We start from the raw sequence: 16,469 nt of genomic DNA, 5'->3' as shown, positions 1-16,469 counted from the left end.
AGGGTGACCAGCTATAAGCAGTGGTCTGTAAAGGGAGGGGGACCAGCCATAAACAGTGGTCTCATGGAAACGGGACATTTGATAGGCAGTGTTGTGTACAAGGAGAGGGACCAGCTGTAAGCATTCAAAGAAAGGTGACATTCTGTAAATGAACCAGCAATAAGCAATGGATTTCACATGCAGTTAGAAATGTATCAACCTGTACACAAGCTGTGAGTTTATGGGTATGACCTTACAGCCATTACACATTCCCCATTGTTATAAGTCATCTAATTTCCATCAGTCATCCATGACAATGACTTGTTAACACTAGGAAATCCATGTTTGAAATATATCAGAATATTTTATGTTATTGGTTTTGAGGTTAATCTTGCCTTTTATATATAAAAAAACAATCAAACTGTGCTTTAAAAAAATGCTTTGACTGTAAAATAAATATTTTTTTAAACTTCTGTTAAATGATCTATATATCTTATATAAGTAGATTGTTGAGAGGTGCTTAAGGGGAAAATAGGTTTTGTTTATTTGAGTTTCCTTCTATCAAGAAAGCATTATTATTATTATTGTTAAATCTTAACATCAGGGATGAAACAATACACATGATGGTATGTATCCATATGCATCACATCCACAACCTGAGATAAGATACTTGTCAGTACATAAGAAGAGCAAACAGGCAAATGGCTATTAATTATTAATGACCCTTGAAGATTAAAAGTAATTTTCATGAGGTAAATATAATTTTAAATCGTATACCTTAAGTATAAATATGTATATCAAAACAGAAAAACATCTGTGGATATATGTAGTTACTCCCCTAGTTGACATTGATAGAGCTGTCAAGATTCCACAGGTGTCAGGTGTGAGATCATTTCTAGGAGGCCAGTGCACCCAGGTTGGGGACCTGAAGCAAAGCCATAGGGTGGTGGGTGTGAAACAGGTTGACCCGATTCCAAATAAACATCACATCACTGTTGGTCTGTTTTTAAGGAATTCCATTTAGTAAATATGGAAATTTACTTGACAGAGCTAGGAAACCGTAAAATCATTAGATTAAAATTACAAGGCAGTTTTTCTTAAGAATGTGTGAGAAAAAATAATGATATGTGAGTGAGTATGATTTGTAGACAAAATATATGTATTTTATGCACAATGCATGAAACTTGGCTCTGTGCATTGATGTTTGACAGCTGATGTCATTGAACTCAGCCTAAGATAAAACTGGATAGACTGCTCTCACTTTGTACAAATCTGGTTTGAATCTTGAACATTACATTTTGTTGAACTCAGCTCTTCTGTATTTTTAAATTTGAAATTGTGAGGCAGCATTTTTCTGGTCCCCCTTTGAGTACATGTACCAAGAAACTGCTAAACAAATCGGAGATATGAGGTATGTCATCAGCCACACATTTGAAAATTTGAATTATTTTGTAGGTATTGCATAAAATGTGAATTATTTATATGTATATACATGAAATAGGTTAAAATGACTGTATCAGGACAGTTTCATTTAACATATTTGCCTTCAGGTCAGAGGTTTTGGAAAAAAGCCCAAATTCTGATGGGGGCTTTAAATTAAGTGTGTAGAATAAATTTTTATTTCATTGTATCAGCTTGACTTCCCAGGTGTGATAAGTGGTATTTTGTTGATAGTACTTCAACAATGAGTTGTTACTTGTGAGTTATAATGCAATATTTCATTGTTCCACATGATAACAATTTACTTACATAATCAGTTTCATGGAGCATTTGATAGTGGATCACCTGCACCAAGGGATACACTTTTCCGTAAAATGCACACAACTGCTGTGTAATCTGTCATGTATGTTTCTTAATGGACAGTCTATTTTTAGGACATGCAGTTGTCAAATTGTCATATATGTTTATTTGTAGAAAATCTATTCTGGGACAGGCAGTTACAGGATTCATGCAGTTTCATGGTAGACTGCGACTATTCATCAGTTACAAGATTTGTGTCACAGTAGATATCTATTCTAGGATGTGTAGTTGTTTGATTTGTCATGTATGTTTCGTAGTAGACTGCAAGTCTATTCTAGGACATGAAGTTACCGGATTCATGCAGTTTCATAGTAGACAGTCAGTTCTAGGACACCAGTTAAGGATTTCTGTATGTTTCAACGTAGACAGTCTATTCTAGGACATGCATTTATCTGATCTGTCAGACTGCCATGCAGTTTCATAGTAGACAGCCTTTTCTGGGACATGCAGTTACATGATTCATGCAGTTTCATAGTACACAGTTTATTTTGGGACATGAAGTTAAGGATTTGTCATGTAATACTGAGTCTATTCTGGGGCATACAGTTACAGGACTTGTGTACATTTCATAATAGATGGAGTCTCTTCTGCGTCATTCAGTTGCAAGATTCGTGCTTCTTTCTGAAAGATTGCTCCAAAAAATGAACCAACAATCCCTACCTTTCATAATTCATTAAATTCTTCCAATATTCAGGAATTTCTCACCTTTTTTCAATAAATGTGAGGGGGCATTTTCCCAAAATTTTAAACATGTGAAAGCTGGTACAAGATTTTCAGACCACTTTGGTAGCCTAGTTGTTAGACCGTCAGTCTCAGATGCAGGAGGGCGTGGGTTAGAACCCAAGCCAAGTCATACCAAAGACATAAAAAATGGTACTAACAGCTGCCTCAGCATTTAGAGATTAGTGTTAGGACTGGTCAGCCTAGTGTCAGGATGGGACAGGGTGGGACATCATGCTACATGTCTGCAGCATGATGCCCTAGTGCTAGACATCACCTTAAGCTGTCAGACTGCAGACATCATAGCTATATAACTAAAAAAAAATGTTAAAGCTATGTTAAAAATCCATATCACACACACACACACACACAAGATTTTTCATAGTAACTTTTTGAAAAATTATTAGAGGAAATTCAAACTGCTTAAAAAGAATTGCATCGGACTGTATATTGTACATGATGAGGTATTTATCAACACAGAGTCTGAGAATCCCCAATTTTGACATTAAGTTTAGTAACTTCTAACAGCCAGAATAAACAGATGTGACCACCCTGACAAGGTCAGACATGATCTTGGTCCTATATATGACTCGCTTTACATAAATAGCCATATTTTTAATTAAAACAGACAGCACACTGATGGTAAGTCATGTTTAATTATTTATCTACATGCACTTAAAACACTAGTGAGTTTTCATTAATGCCCTTTGTTTATCAGCCCATGATGCCATGATGTGGACCTATCTTTTAGGTTTCAGTGTAAGAAAACATAATCAGGGCCTATTTTAGAACTGAGGGTAGGAATCTGACCCTCCCCTTTCAATCTGAGAAGCGTGTGATGTTCTGAACATAAGAGGTATTTAGTGAATGAATAGTGGTAAGGTTTGAAAATATTGCATACAGTATAGTCTTATTCTGTTGATTTTTCATGTTTTTAGTAATAATAATAATAATAATAATAATAATAATAATACTTGTAATAATGACATTATTTAAAGAAGAAGCTCATATGGTCAACTGAGCAATCTTCCATGAGGCCTTCTACATTTGTACAGTTATATATATATATATATATATATATATATATATATATATATATATATATATATATATATATATAATGCACAATTTTTACAAGATGATTTGTCTTTAGACAACAGTGGCATGCTATTAAAACTAGACAATTGATCTGCTGCTACAATAAAATATGTACAACGCTTCAGAGAGGAGTACATACAGGATACATACAAATAGTAGTAGTGAACATGTGTAAAACATTTAGGTTAGCACATGATAACAATGTTGTAAAACATTGCGGTACTGAATTCAAATCATTCAAATGATTGTTTCTGTCGATGTTGAGTAAGAAGCTTTTTTAAAGCTTGACATGAGTCAGCTGACTTTATATAAAGTGGTATAAATTCCATGGTTTGGCTCCAGAAAAAGCAAAACTCTTATTATAAAACTCTAAATTTGGTTTAGGTAAATATAATTTGTTGTTTGAGAGGGGTCTTAATTCATACATAGATACATTTTTAAGAAATTTAAAATTACATTTAAGATAATCAGGAGCCAAACCATGTAATGATTTATAGACTAGTAAACCCTTCTGAAACTGAGTTTTCTGCTGAAATGGAAGCCACTTTAGCGTTTTAAAAAGATAATGTTGATGGTTTATATCAACCAGCATCAAGAATAACTCTAGCTGATCTTTGTTTTCAAACTTCAGTAATCTGTCCTGATTTTCTGTACCATTGTTAATTCTACAGGTCATAGCCCAGGAGAGCTTAAGGGATATCCTGTCATCTGTCTGTTAGCACAATTAGTTTGTTGTCACTGCTTCTCCTAAACTACTTGGAGGATTGCCATGAAACTTTACACACCCATTTATGCCCTGAGTATAGTTGGTTAAAATTGTGCTGCTCAACCATTCAATATGGCTATCACAGTGTCAATCTTGAAAATCTTGTCAATTCTCCACCAGTCTGGATGGTCATATTTTTATCCACATGGGGTTTTCTTCTTTAAAAGGCTTCTTATGTCTAGTTGGTCCTAAATGAAAATTGTACCAATCTGTTGTCCAATATGGCCACCAGAGCGGCCATCCTAAAAATCTTGTTATGGTTATGTTTTCGTGTTTATCCTTAATGAAAATGGTTCCACATCAAATATGGACACCACAGTGGCCATATTGAAAATCTCTTTATAACTATTCCTCCTGAGTAGATAGTCACATGAACATGGCTTTTTCATTTAATGACCTTTTATGATGTCTGTTGCCTAAATGAAATGTTGCCTGATGTCCATCATGACAGCCATCTTCAAAATCTTACCATTTCTCTTGAAATTAAAGTCATATTGACCTGGGATTTTCACCAGTAGACTTTATATTGTGTCTTGTTCCTAAATGAAAATAGATTCACTTGGGCATTCAATATGGCTGCCCAGTAGCCATCACGAAAATCTTATTATTGCTTCTTTTCCAGAAAGGATGGCCACACGAACATGGTGTTTTCACTAGATAATTTACATAATGCTCAGTTGGTCCTAAATAATAATGGTGCCAGTCTAATGTCCAGTATGGAAATTATCTTCTAAATCTTGTTATTGCTTTTCATCTTGAGCAGAATGTCATCTTGAGGGTTTAAAAAAAGATTTTTTGAGAAGTCTTGTTAGTCCTAAATGAAAATGATGCCACCCAGACACCCGGTATGGCCATCACAGTGGCCATCTTGCAAAAAAATGGTTATTGCTACTCCACCTAAGTTGAATAAGGGCCATAACTCTGTATAAGATGGTCAAACTGATAGACATGTATTAGTTTTATGTCTGAATGCCTGCATGAAAAGGGGAAAAAATGTACTCTGTTGAACTAAACTACACATGGCTATAAATGTTGTCAAATTTTATTTGGGAATAAATCATGGAGAGGACACCGGTAAATGACAGGAACAGGGAGATCCATATTTCTAACTCGAAAGTTAGAATTCATGCTGAGTTTTTCATAGCGATAGGTCTATTTATGCAGTGTCTATTCTAGAACTGAGAACATTGGGTACAAATTCCTCCCTCAATTGGAAAAGGGGTGAATTATCTAAATACAAAGTGGATTTAGCCAAGAAATGTAAGTTGGGCTTGCAGATGTGGTGTGTAATGCAAAAGGTGCTCCAAATGCTTTTTTCTTCTCCACCTTAGAGATTCCATGTGCTCTTCAGATTATTAAATAATAAATTTATTGTTCAAACCATGTTTTGTTTTTAAAAGACAATGTTTGCATGTAATGTATTACTTAACAAATTCTTATAAAAAGTTTAATTAGTTGAATTTTGGTTTTTCAGGTACCAGTCTAAATTAATTTAGGAATGCAGACCATAGCCCTTGTGGTTGCAACAGAGGAAGAAGCCCTTACACATGGACGAGTGTTTTATGGACTCGTCAAACCCAGCAAGGAGAAGGGGTGTGGGGTGGAGTCCACAGCAGCCCTTGTTAATGTTGTGCCAAAGAAAAGGTGGGTAACAGACTGTCAGAGGCTTAGTTATAAGGAAACCGAGTCAGAAGAAAAAAAATATCCCGACTCGGCTCAGTTTCATACTCATTGGACTGGTTTATGATCACATGTCTCAGAATAAAAATTATCTAGTCCTTGCCCAGATTTTAGATATTCTTGATCAGCAAAAAATCCTCAGACTGGTATATGATTACAGATCAAAAATGTAAAAGTGTTTTCTTCATTGCTCAGACTTTAGATTTTCTTGATGAGTGCCAAATCCCAATTTTTCCATTTTATGCCTGTCTTATGTTAGGGGTATTATATTATAAATCCTTCTGTCCCTTTGTCTATGCATGTGTCTCTCCATCTTATGTTGGGGGTATTATATTACATGTTAGGGGTACTATATTATAAATCCTTCTATCCCTTTGTCTATGCATGTGTCTCTCCATCTTATGTTAGGGGTATTATATTATAAATCCTTCTGTCCCTTTGTCTATGTATGTGTCTGTCCATCTTATGTTACGGGTATTATATTATAAATCCTTCTGCCCCTTTGTCTATGCATGTGTCTGTCCATCTTATGTTAGGGGTATTATATTACATGTTAGGGGTATTATATTATAAATCCTTCTATCCCTTTGTCTATGCATGTGTCTCTCCATCTTATGTTAGGGGTATTATATTACATGTTAGGGGTATTATATTATAAATCCTTCTATCCCTTTGTCTATGCATGTGTCTCTCCATCTTATGTTAGGGGTATTATATTACATGTTAGGGGTATTATATTATAAATCCTTCTATCCCTTTGTCTATGCATGTGTCTATCCATCTTATGTTAGGGGTATTATATTACATGTTAGGGGTATTATATTATAAATCCTTCTATCCCTTTGTCTATGCATGTGTCTCTCCATCTTATGTTAGGGGTATTATATTACATGTTAGGGGTATTATATTATAAATCCTTCTATCCCTTCGTGTATGCATGTGTCTCTCCATCTTATGTTAGGGGTATTATATTATAAATCCTTCTGTCCCTTTGTCTATGCATGTGTCTGTCCATCTTATGTTATGGGTATTATATTATAAATCCTTCTGCCCCTTTGTGTATGCATGTGTGTCTCCATCTTATGTTAGGGGTATTATATTATAAATCCTTCTGTCCCTTTGTCTATGCATGTGTCTGTCCATCTTATGTTACGGGTATTATATTATAAATCCTTCTGCCCCTTTGTCTATGCATGTGTCTCTCCATCTTATGTTAGGGGTATTATATTATAAATCCTTCTGTCCCTTTGTCTATGTATATGTCTGTCCATCTTATGTTGGGGGTATTATATTACATGTTAGGGGTATTATATTACATGTTAGGGGTATTATATTATAAATCCTTCTATCCCTTTGTCTATGCATGTGTCTGTCCATCTTATGTTGGGGGTATTATATTACATGTTAGGGGTATTATATTATAAATCCTTCTGTCCCTTTGTCTATGCATATGTCTCTCCATCTTATGTTATGGGTATTATATTATAAATCCTTCTGTCCCTTTGTCTATGCATGTGTCTCTCCATCTTATGTTAGGGATATTATATTATAAATCCTTCTGTCCCTTTGTCTATGTATGTGTCTGTCCATCTTATGTTGGGGGTATTATATTACATGTTAGGGGTATTATATTATAAATCCTTCTATCCCTTTGTCTATGTATGTGTCTGTCCATCTTATGTTATGGGTATTATATTATAAATCCTTCTGTCCCTTTGTGTATGCATGTGTCTGTCCATCTTATGTTGGGGGTATTATATTACATGTTAGGGGTATTATATTACATGTTACGGGTATTATATTATAAATCCTTCTGTCCCTTTGTCTATGCATGTGTCTCTCCATCTTATGTTAGGGGTATTATATTATAAATCCTTCTGTCCCTTTGTCTATGTATGTGTCTGTCCATCTTATGTTACGGGTATTATATTATAAATCCTTCTGCCCCTTTGTCTATGCATGTGTCTGTCCATCTTATGTTACGGGTCTTATATTATAAATCCTTCTGTCCCGTTGTCTATGTACATGTCTGTCCATCTTATGTTAGGGGTATTATAAATCCTTCTGTCCCTTTGTCTATGCATGTGTCTGTCCATCGATATCACTGTCTCTTAACAAGAAAAACTAACCATTTTCGTCAAGTCCTCAGGCTAATGGTCAAGGTTATGACAGTGCAAAGAGTAAGTGAATAAATCTTTTACTGCACTGTAATGTTTGAAATGCTGAGAATATTTTGATGAAATGTTAACTAGATACATGGTTACAGTTTTATAAGGCCATTCCTTCTACAACAGGAGAATGACCTTGTGCAATTGGGATTCACATATATGCGAGTAATGTTAATTGTGAAACGTTTTTTTTTTTAAATTTAAAACCATATACACATTATGGAAATTGATATCATTGTGATAAAATCTTTTGTAATGTCTTATTACACAAATTCTTGCTCCAGTCCTCTACAGTTTCATTACTAACTCTAGCAGGTTCTTCACTAAGGACAGAAGTTTTGACAGGTTTTAAGACTTGAAATTTGCATAATCACCTGTTGCTTTCTGTAAAGTGTTATCCCAGTTCAGCTGATAAAATTGATGTCTTTATTTTCTTGACTCATTTGACCCGACCTGTAATTGGAATGTTCTTGGCACATACCATTGCAAAACCAATTAAAAACTTTTTTCTTGTTCATACCAGGACACAAACAGCTTCTGGCTGTAAATATCTTTCACAAGACATCCCATTTTCCAACACTTGCAGTGTATTCCTTATCTTTGTCAATGCTATTTATAATTCTGACATGAAATTCCCTGGCAAGGACTCTCCCATTGCATTGAATTGAATTAATTTCATTTTTTCCTCATCAACATTTGCTGTTTTAAAACTGAATGACTGTCATTTGCACATTTAAAACTGAATGACTGTCAATTTTAATCTTTCAAAGCTGAATGACCATCAGTGCACTCTATTTAAGCAAAATTACTGTCAGTGCACTATGACTGTCAGTGTATTCTTTTAATATGAATGACTGTAAGTACACTTTTTTAAAATGGAATGAATGTCAATGTACTCTTTTAAAACTGAATGACTGTCAGTAGTCTTTTAAAACTGACTGTCAGTGCACTCTTTTAAAACTGAATGACTGTCAATTGCACTCATAAAACTGAATGACTGTCAGTACAATCTTTTAAAACTGAATGACTGTCAAACTAATTTACAGCTCTTAAATGAAATGTTTACATAGGAAGTAATCTTGTCATGTGATCAACTGGTCATAGTCTGGTACACAAGTGTGAGAAGTCAAAAAGGCTACTGTACCATTCTTACATCATGAACAATACTGCACTTCTCAGGAGCTCATTTTTATAGTCTTGATAATTTCTGGCAGTAATAATAACCAGCTAGTGACAAAACCTTACATCTAAGGAGTGCACAGCAGTTGGGAAAATCTGATTACTTACCTGCATGGATTAATGTTACTGTAGGTACTTGATCATTATGTTGGAACAAATGCCATTTTGATTTTATAAATCTACAAATATTTGTGAAACTTCCATCTGTACACCCCAGTATGTGTCTTCTTTTGATTTTATATATTTTTACAAATATGCTGGCTAACCCAGAGGGGTACTTAATGACATGAAGCTTTTTGTACCCAAGGATTCTAGCTCTGAAAGGCACATTTTTGCTGGTCAGGTCGGCTGTCCAAGAGGGGAACTACTGTACACATTATGACTAAATGGTGTGTCATGCAGCACAGGCTTACTGTTATCTTAAAGTAAAAAGCACAGCCAGGGAAAATGTAAGTCAATGAATTTTTGGGATGTAAGTTGTAACCACTTGTAATGGGAATGTTTTTGTATATAGTTCAGGGTAATTTACAATGAACTTTGAACCACTGAAAATATTGTAAAGAAATTTAATAATTTGTATGTCATGACTAGATGCAATGTTATACATCAACATCATGCCCCTAATGTCTCAAGGTAAAGGTCTTTTGAATCAAGGGCATGGTCACATAAAAGGGGAATAAATTGCAATGACTTTTATCATTGTCAGATCTGTAATTAAAGTTCAGCTATCTACATTATCTTCACAGGTGGAAATTTAACTATAATATTTATTTGTGGAGTCCGTTCATTCAGAAATGATCTTTTCATGAATTTTTGACCAATTTCATCTCTCGTTTATATAATAATTTACTTCATTGTTGCTAAATGCTATTTCTTTTTAGTATGTTTATCCCAGCCACATTCAGGTATTGCAGTTTTTACCATCTCTTAAAAAATACACCCCCAACCATACACCCCACAAGCAGTAACTACCATACACAATCCTCTCCCAGACTTTATCAAGAGAGGTGTGTCATGTCATTTGTAGGGATTTTGTTATTTTATGTACAAATCGAGGCATGCCATATAAAGTGTTTCTTGCCCATCAAAATCTTTGTTTTGTCTTTGGCTGCCAGACCATGGATTGTTCCAGCCCTAGAATAGGAAAGTTCACTAGGGTCATTAAAGTTTTATTATTTTTAGTGTAATGCATTAAAATAAGGAAATCTTGATGCAAGACCAGTTATTCTAGCCTGTCTTATTTAATGTCACTTTGAATTGTTGCTGAAAAGTTTGAATAGTTTACTCACAGTCAACATCAGTGTCATTGATTTGTTTACAAAATACAAAATTATGATGTCTGAAGTTTGTTTGATGTTTCACACAGGTAAAAATTACAGGCGGGATTTGTATCAGTGTATTGTAATATAATGGGAAATTTGTCTTATGTTAATATTAAGAAAATAATTTGGTTACAAAATCAAGACTGTAAAATAATACTGGATGGGTAAACTTCAAAACATATAGATGCAATGTCTGTTTTAAACACCCCACCTTTTCGAGAATGACTTCATCTTCAGAAGCCCAAAATATTGCACAAAGTTTCATTAAGTCTGCCCCAGTTTAGTTGAGAAATAATTTTAAATGCAGAGAGACCAACAGCACCCTAAATCTTAAATAATTAACAGCCAAATAAAACTTTCAAATCCCAAAACCTAAGATTGAATTATTTAAAAACAGATTTAGATACTTGGTGGCCAATATATGGAATGTCGGAAAAGAAATCAATGAATCATCTGGCCTGTCAGCTTTTCAGCATAGGTGTATTAAATGGATGAACTTTAAATCTTAATTAATGCCAGAAGACCTATCTCCTCCAGCAACATTTTTACATATAAATGTATCTTGGCATGCGTTATTCATCAGTTTAACATTGACAGTGAACACTGATGGTAACTTCATCTCTTTGTGTTTTTACAATGTACATGACAGTTTACTACCTAATCAGGGTCTGTAATTTCTGTTTACATGACTGTGTATATATACATGCATGAGATGGGTAGTGATTGACTGCACTTTTTTCATATCTGTTGCTCCTAACAAACTGCACAGACCCAGATCTGCTGGCACATTATGCAGTGGCAGATCTGAGTCTGTGTAGTTTGTAGTTGGACTTGACTTATAAACAAGTATATATGGTAATTGAGTTACCCTCAATAAATAAAGTCTTTATTATTCAGTAAAAGAAAGGAAGATATTAATCTATACTTATCACATTGGCACAAAAGTTGATTCCTATTCCTGCTTTAAAAACACAAATGTTTTTCTGACCATCTAGAAAACAAAAATCATTTTGAGCCTCGCATCTAAGAATAAAAAATTGCCTTTCTTTTGAATTTGACATACTGACACGTTTGAGTTACAATGACAGTGTAAATGGAGTACATCGAGTGCAAGTGAAATAAAAAATATTACCTGAAATTGATATGCCTGTATTTAAAAAGTGTTTTCCTCAGGAAACAATGTTCAATTTTCATGGACTGAGACTGAGAGTAGCAACTATTAATACACTTAAGACAGTGACAAACCATTATTATATGAGGAAACACCTGGCTGCTGACTGCTGAAAGCAGATGACCATTATATACATGAGTTTTATAAAGGAAACTGCCCAGAGGGGAAAAGAAAATGGCAACTGTTTTGGACATGTATGATTGTATGGTAAATATCTGCTTATTGTGATTATTAATATTATAGTCTGAAAGTCCATTATCTCAAACTCTGTTAGTTTTCAAGATGTTTAATTGATAAATTTGTATTGCAGAATCTACCGCATGGACAGAGAGAATGAGTTAGACTTGTTTATCGCAGAAATGATGAGACGCCCAATGGTGTTACAACCCACAGCATTTATCATGAAAGGAATTGCAGCGATAAATTGTGGAATCAGTTCAAGAAAAGGTCAGTGAGTGTTTACCCTCAAACCAAGGGTAGGCTTGTCTTACAGTGTAAAAGTATTTCATGGATCATATTTATTCGTGGCAACTTTGTAAAGTGTCGTTATCTTCAGTCATTAATCTTATTATCCAGATATTAATTTTCCAAACAATAGTACATTAATAATTCCAGACATAATTATCTTTGTAAAGCCTATGGAAAAAAAAAAATTAAGTTGGAACATAAACTAAGGAACATTTAACCCATGGGCAAAAACCAATGATTCAATATATGACCATAAGATCTCTGAAGCCACTTGATTACTACAATTATAGCCAGAGCTCCTTTGACCCTCCCAGCTTTGTACAGGCCCACCATAAGGAATAGCATGTTAATGTTACGGTGTTTTCCATCTGTCAGTCGACTTGCGACGGAGGCCTAACCCCAGTTGAGTCATACCAACCATACCAGGTTATCCTACACCAGGCTGACCAGTCTTAACAGTAACCTCTTAATGCTAAGCGCAAAGTGAGGCAGCTTCGAAGACTATTTTTATAAATCTTTGGTATGACTTGGCTGGGGTTAGAACTGTTAAAAGGCAGTCAACTGTTTTACGAAGATTGCTCTAATAGTCTAGAACAATTCAGTATTCTCTAAACAGAGCAGCCTTTCATTAAAATTTGTCCATCTATTTGATAACATCCCAGTCTAGGTATCCTTTTTAAGTTGATGACATCACATGCTTGGTGACATCATCTTTTTTGTATGTCAGAATTATGTTGACACAATGCCAAAACGTAATTTTTGAACAGAGACTGGTTATAAAATTGTATGCAAAATATGGAAAATCCCTTAAACAGATTGAAGCTGATGCATGCTATTCGTGGAGTTGAAGCACTTGCAGAATTGGGAATCGGTTGTTGTTGTGGGTTTTAAAGTGCCATATATCAGCACATGTTACATGGCAGCCACTAAAACTGGTAAAGTAAGAAACCAGGAAAACCCAGGGGAAGAATGACTGACCCATGGTAAACTGCTGGCAAGCTTTCTCACATTCCCACGTAGGCTGCTCCAAGACTCAAACCCACTGAGTACAAATGGGTTGATGAGGAAAGGTATGCAAGGAATTATTATACAAGTACAAAGTCAAAGACTACAATTTCTTCAATAAGATCATTACCTGCAGTAAAACTTGGATACACTACTATAAACCCAAGAACAAGCTTATAAGCAGTTTGCCTTCACCTATAAAAAGACATCTTCCAAATATTCTTGAAAATTTATATGCATGATATCAGAGAAAACTGCTGTATATACTCGTATATAAGCCAAATAATTAAGGCAAAAATAAAGGCCTGGAAGAAGGGGGGGGTGGCTTATCCGTGGGCCAATGTCCAGTTTTTAGGTCTTTTTGTTGACTACAGTAATGGCTGTAAATCTTGGGACATGAAACAGTATTTTTTTCCGTGTCCTAAGACATAAGCATGTCAAAAAATAACTTTCACTGACCTGACTGTTATAAAGTACTATGATTGATTTTGTTATTATTTTGCATGTGTGTATTTTCTGATTTCTCCAACACGAAATTATTTAAAGGTAAATACATACTTCATAATTCGTGCACCGTTGAGTTTACCCTTGAGACCAGACTAAACTATAATGTACAGTACTTACACAGTGCGTGTGTGTGATTAGGATTTTTAATGTAACTTTAAAAAAATTTCAGTCATATTGTTACAGTGTCTGCAGTGTGGCAGTTTATAGTGATGTCTAGCACTGGGGCATCATGCACAGACATGTAGCAAGATGTCCCACACAATCACATTATCCTGACACCAGGTCGACCAGTCCTAACACTAACCTCTTAATGCTGAGCGACTAGCGAGGTAGCTGTTAGTGTCATTTTTGTAAGTCTTTGTTATGACTTGGCCAGGGTTCGAACCCATGACCTCCTGCTTCCAAGGTGGACGCTCTAACCACTAGGTCATTGGAGCGGTCACTTACACAGTGCAAAGTGTGCATAGTATCACTTAAATCCTTATTTATTCCCAAACATATTAGATGCAGATTTTGCTTTATTCATTGTTTCAACCAAATTGCATTCTTCCAGATAACATTTCAGCTAGTCCTTAATAGCTGTTTCATTTACGTTGAATCACCCGCTCACGAGTTACTCATTTTCAATGATAAAAGCAATCATACAAATTGAGGTAATATTTGTAAAAAGGTACACACGTTTAATTGTACAAGGTACATAACCAGCATAATTTACATGTTCACGAAGAGTGGTAATAATAAAGGCTAAAGTTCTCATAAAGGTTAACTAAGATCAACATCAATCAATTTTAGTTTTGTGTTTTAGCTGAACAAACATCATTACTTTCCACACAATGAAAAGCTTGATGTTTCGGCATCTCCTATGTTGATAGTCGGTGAATTTTCCCCTCATATATTTGACCTTGTTCTCTTATTGTCAGCTCGTAAAGCATTTAGTATTGTTTACCTTAAAACACGTATTCTGAATTAGTTTTTTGAGGAAACATTTGCTGTATGGCATGTGTTTTCATTCCTCCTTTTATTTTAACAATGGTAATTAACATTGGTATATATGGTATAAAAATGCAAGGTGTTCACTCTCGAGTTTCTTTCATGGAAATGGCACTATAGCATATGGAGTTACAGCATTCATAGTGATCATTCTTGGGATTTAAATTAATTTTGGATGATTTTATTGTTGTGGTTTATTTTTTGTTCTGGTTTATTTTTTTATTATTGTAGAGGTAAAAAAAATCATTAATTTATGTGAATAATGTTTAAACTTAACATTCTATTTAGTGAAGAAGTGAATTCTTTCTGGTAAAGTAATTATTTTGTCACAACAATAATTCACAGGTGATACAGCAGAACATGTAGGACTTTTCTTGTTTAGAAGAAATGAAAATCGAAGACAATGTAATAATCGTGAGTTCTCTGCAAAAATCAGGAGTTTTTTTTTTACTCCCGGAGTGAAAGTTGACAGGTATGGTGTAAGGTCACTTACATCAAAGCAACCTACAACTCACCTTTTATGGTATTAGCATAATTTTCAAAGCATTATTTCTGAAACTTCATTATTGTATTTGGTGATATCATTAAAGTTTAGCGCAATGGTGCCCATGATTCGATCCCAAGGGATGTACTTAATTCAGTGCGTAATCAAACCTACAGTGTACATGCGGTGGTGTCATTATGCAAATAGGTTCATTAGCCTAATTGCCAGTGTTGAATCAAACCATATTGTTGTTTATTGTGTTGTCATACTGGGATTACATTTTAATGAGTTAGGTATTTACAGTTTCAGAGCAAAGTAAAAACATAATTACCGGTGCACTGATATAAAATGTCTCATGCACTAATGCATTTACAAACAATAATCGAGTGAAAAGGGAGAGGTAGTGTTACAGCAACTCGTGATTGCTAAATTCTTGTCATCGTTCGATCAAATTATACACAGATATAAATTAGACAGAAACAAATAAGAAAACAGAAAATTAAACAAATTACTTCAGATAAGTATATATACATGTAATATTTTAAAATATAAGTTTGCCTAAATAAATGCATTTAGAACTTACCTTGTGCATCTTGAAATGTGTCGGAGTTGTGGGTCGACTTATATGTGGGTCATGCACTTTTTAGTGTTTATTCCTGTTCAGTTTGGGGTCGGCTTATACGTGAACGAGCTTATATATGAGTATATGTGGTACATTGAATAAACAGTACTCTGCCATGGTAATCAGATATGATTTATGCAAGGCCATTTAGAAAAGTGTCCTGACTTACTGAGGGCTGGCTTCATTTTGCACTAGAATAATGCCCCCATGCAAAATTTTGTAATGCAGACTCAGAAAATTGTGTAATACTTTACAAAGACTTGGCATTGAACCCTAAATTTAGCACCTTACAATTCTGGCTCTTTCCAAAATTTAAAGATTCATTATGGGGAAAATCGTTATAAAAGCTGTGAAAGAACTAAGGTTGCGATCATCAGGTAGTAATGGATTTTGGATTTTGACCCTGGTTTACAGTCTTGGTGTGAAGTGTAATTAAATTTTTTAGAGATTTGCATTGGCAAGTCATGAAATTTACCTTTGTTTTTTTTTTGTATTTTGATTTGCATTAAC

General features: G+C 34.6%; 1 protein-coding gene across 1 annotated transcript in view; it reads left to right on the top strand.

Moving 5' to 3' along the window:
- Positions 1-16,469, top strand: part of LOC149779615 (uncharacterized) — a 55,159-nt gene that overhangs the window by 22,622 nt on the left and 16,068 nt on the right. The window contains exons 2-3 of the mRNA XM_089940403.1: positions 5,838-6,007; positions 12,194-12,330. Coding sequence (XP_089796529.1) covers positions 5,862-6,007; positions 12,194-12,330 — 283 coding nt within the window. The 5' untranslated portion in view covers positions 5,838-5,861. The remainder of the gene's footprint in view (positions 1-5,837; positions 6,008-12,193; positions 12,331-16,469) is intronic.

This window comes from Sinohyriopsis cumingii, chromosome 17 (assembly GCF_028554795.1).
Source record: "Sinohyriopsis cumingii isolate HCF-2022 chromosome 17, ASM2855479v2, whole genome shotgun sequence".
Classification (NCBI taxonomy): Eukaryota; Metazoa; Mollusca; class Bivalvia; order Unionida; family Unionidae; genus Sinohyriopsis; species Sinohyriopsis cumingii.
Note: the sequence above shows the minus strand (reverse complement) of the source record. Positions and strands in the feature narration are given on the sequence as shown.